Source organism: Penaeus monodon, chromosome 31, assembly GCF_015228065.2.
Source record: "Penaeus monodon isolate SGIC_2016 chromosome 31, NSTDA_Pmon_1, whole genome shotgun sequence".
Classification (NCBI taxonomy): domain Eukaryota; kingdom Metazoa; phylum Arthropoda; class Malacostraca; order Decapoda; family Penaeidae; genus Penaeus; species Penaeus monodon.
The window spans coordinates 35,630,068-35,632,590 of record NC_051416.1 but is presented as its reverse complement, the minus strand read 5'-3'; the positions used below and the strand labels follow the sequence as shown (position 1 = coordinate 35,632,590).

General features: G+C 41.3%; 1 protein-coding gene across 1 annotated transcript in view; it reads right to left on the bottom strand.

Moving 5' to 3' along the window:
- The window catches only part of LOC119592961 (zinc finger MYM-type protein 1-like), a 3,521-nt gene extending 998 nt beyond the window's left edge, over positions 1-2,523 (bottom strand). The window contains exons 1-5 of the mRNA XM_037941849.1: positions 2,485-2,523; positions 1,713-2,274; positions 679-1,641; positions 159-583; positions 3-76 (exon numbers count right to left, since the gene is read on the bottom strand). Coding sequence (XP_037797777.1) covers positions 3-76; positions 159-583; positions 679-1,641; positions 1,713-2,274; positions 2,485-2,523 — 2,063 coding nt within the window. The remainder of the gene's footprint in view (positions 1-2; positions 77-158; positions 584-678; positions 1,642-1,712; positions 2,275-2,484) is intronic.

The following is a 2,523-nucleotide window of genomic DNA, read 5'->3' as shown; positions in this document are numbered from 1 at the left end:
ACAAGAGATTATAGGTCATTTTCAGTGGATTGTCATAAACGGGAAAAAAATTGGCTGGAACATTTGATGTTAAACGCTGAGAAGTTACAAAATGTTTCAAATGTATTCACTAAAATGTAAAAATTTTAATTAAAATGTTCAAATTAAAATGTATTCACTTTGCGAGCCTTTTTTAGTGCAAAGGCGTTAATTACATTACTGAAGTCAACCTTACGCGTAAGGTCGCTCTCTGTGCCTAGAATAGTTAAGTCATTCAATCGTCTTGTGTCATTGTGCTCCGTATGAAGTTTTTGACGATCTTGAATTTGCTGAAAGATCGCTCTGCTGAAGCAACGGTAACTGGCAATGTTAATGCTTAATGATTCGTCTCCAAAGATATCATTGTTGTATTGCTTTGCCACGGTAACACAGGCTGTGGAAATTTGCTGCTCTGTTAAGGCGAGATATCTCCAAAGAAAGCCAAACAAATCATCTATTTTGTGTGCAGCATCATACCATGTTGAGAGGCCAGTAATAACGGAATCAAGAATAACATAGAAAACGTCATATTTAATTGCTGCCTCTTCCTCAACTATACCGCCTTCTGGAAAAAAAACTCTTCTTGTGTCTCGTCAAAAAATGGTTTCCTTTTCTTCTTGCGTTAAGCTGGGGAAAACAATCAATATCGGTCCTATTTACTGCGCAGATCTTTAAGGTCGTTCACAAGTGATATCAGATTGGAGACCTCTACATCAATGTTTACTTGCCTTGCTTGTATGATCTGGTTTCTTTGATCAATTGCTACCAAAATCTTAAACCAGATTGTAGACATGAGGATGCAACTAAAAGAGGAAATGTATTTTACGGCGCCATTAACTTCAGTGGTAGTCTTAGGGGTAAGATTCAGTGTATGAAGTTGCTCCAGAGCTGAGCGTATTCCTGGCAGTTGAGCTGCAAATGGTCGCACACTTGCAACACGGTCAGTCCATCTTGTACCTGACAGGCCGTGCAGAAAGGATCCAATATTTTCTTGAAGAATTGACCATCGCTGGGGACTGGAGGAAAATAGATTGTACACCATTTGTACCATACCAAAAAATGTCACTACTTCTTTACAGCAAGCTGCAGAATCTGCTCCACATAGATTCAGTGAATGGCAGGCACAGGGCGAATACAGGCACAAAGGGTTTTCAGCAAGGATGTGCTGTTGGGCTCCATTATATTTGCCAGACATGTTTGCAGCATTATCATATCCTTGACCACGGCAATCTGCAAGTGGAATTCCAAACTGTTTCAAGGTTTCCAAAATTAGCATGGCTATTTCAAGACCGGTCTTCTTACAACAATCAACGAATGTCAAGAAACGCTCTTGGACAAAAATTTTTTGAAGCTCCCTCGTCAAATAACGGACTATAAAGGTGGTTTGTTCAACATGACTTGAATCAGGTGTTGCATCGACTATGATTGAGTAGTATTTTGCATCATCAATTTCATCCAAAACACGACTGCGAAAATACTCTGCGCACAAGCCAATGAACTCGTTCTGGGATGATGCTGAAAGATAATGAGCTTGCAGTCTTTCACCTTTTTCCTGTGATACTTGAATTTTTGTTACATGCTCGCATAGAACTGGATCATAGTGAGCAAGAAGCTCAATAAGACCTAAAAAAAATTCCCATTGTGAATATCACCAATTTTTGGTGAAGATCCACGGAAAGGCAGTCCTCTTTCACCAAGAAAGACAAGGACATGAATGATTCTTGCGAGAATCTGCTTCCATTTGTGAGCCTCTGAGAGAATTCTGTCATCATGGAGCATGTCAACTCCAGGAGATTCTTCCAAACGCCTCTCCAATTCTCGCCAGGCAAGGTAGCATTTTGTGTGTGCCGTACTGTGCTCTTGCTCAGGAAGCCTGTCGAAAAGTTTTCTCCATTTTTGTGCTGTGCTCCATCCATTGGTGGACGCCAAGACTGATTGGGATGTTGTATGGCCCATTGCACTGGTGAATAGTCTACATGGCAAACAGAATAAAGCACTCTTAGCAGGGCTGAACACAAGCCATCTTCTGAAACTTATTTCACCAATCGGTTGTCTGAATTTCAGTGCAGATGTGGGAAATTTTCTGCCAGTAATGTCATTGGGAAACTGCTCGGGATGTGGTAGATGGCCTTTTCGTATCATTTCTTCTAGTTCCTGTGTTGTAGGAGCTGCTGGAGACGTTCCGACGTCAAAAACGAAATGAACTGGCTTGGCTATGAGCGAATTCCCCTTCACTTGGAGTTGCTTGTAAAGATGCTACAGACATTGATTCATCGGGTTTATCTGAGAGTTCTGGCGAGGCTGAAACTGTAGGTTGAGGACCAGCTTTTTCTTCATTTTCGAGCCCAGAAGTTTCTTTTTCAGGTTCACTTCGCTTTTTAACACCAACATCAAATAATGTAAGTGCGCCTCTCCTAGTTTCTTTATCTCTCTCCTCCTTTTCCCGTCGTTTCTGAGCACCTTTACCCGTCGTTTCTGAGCACCAGACTTGTGTTGATAGGACAT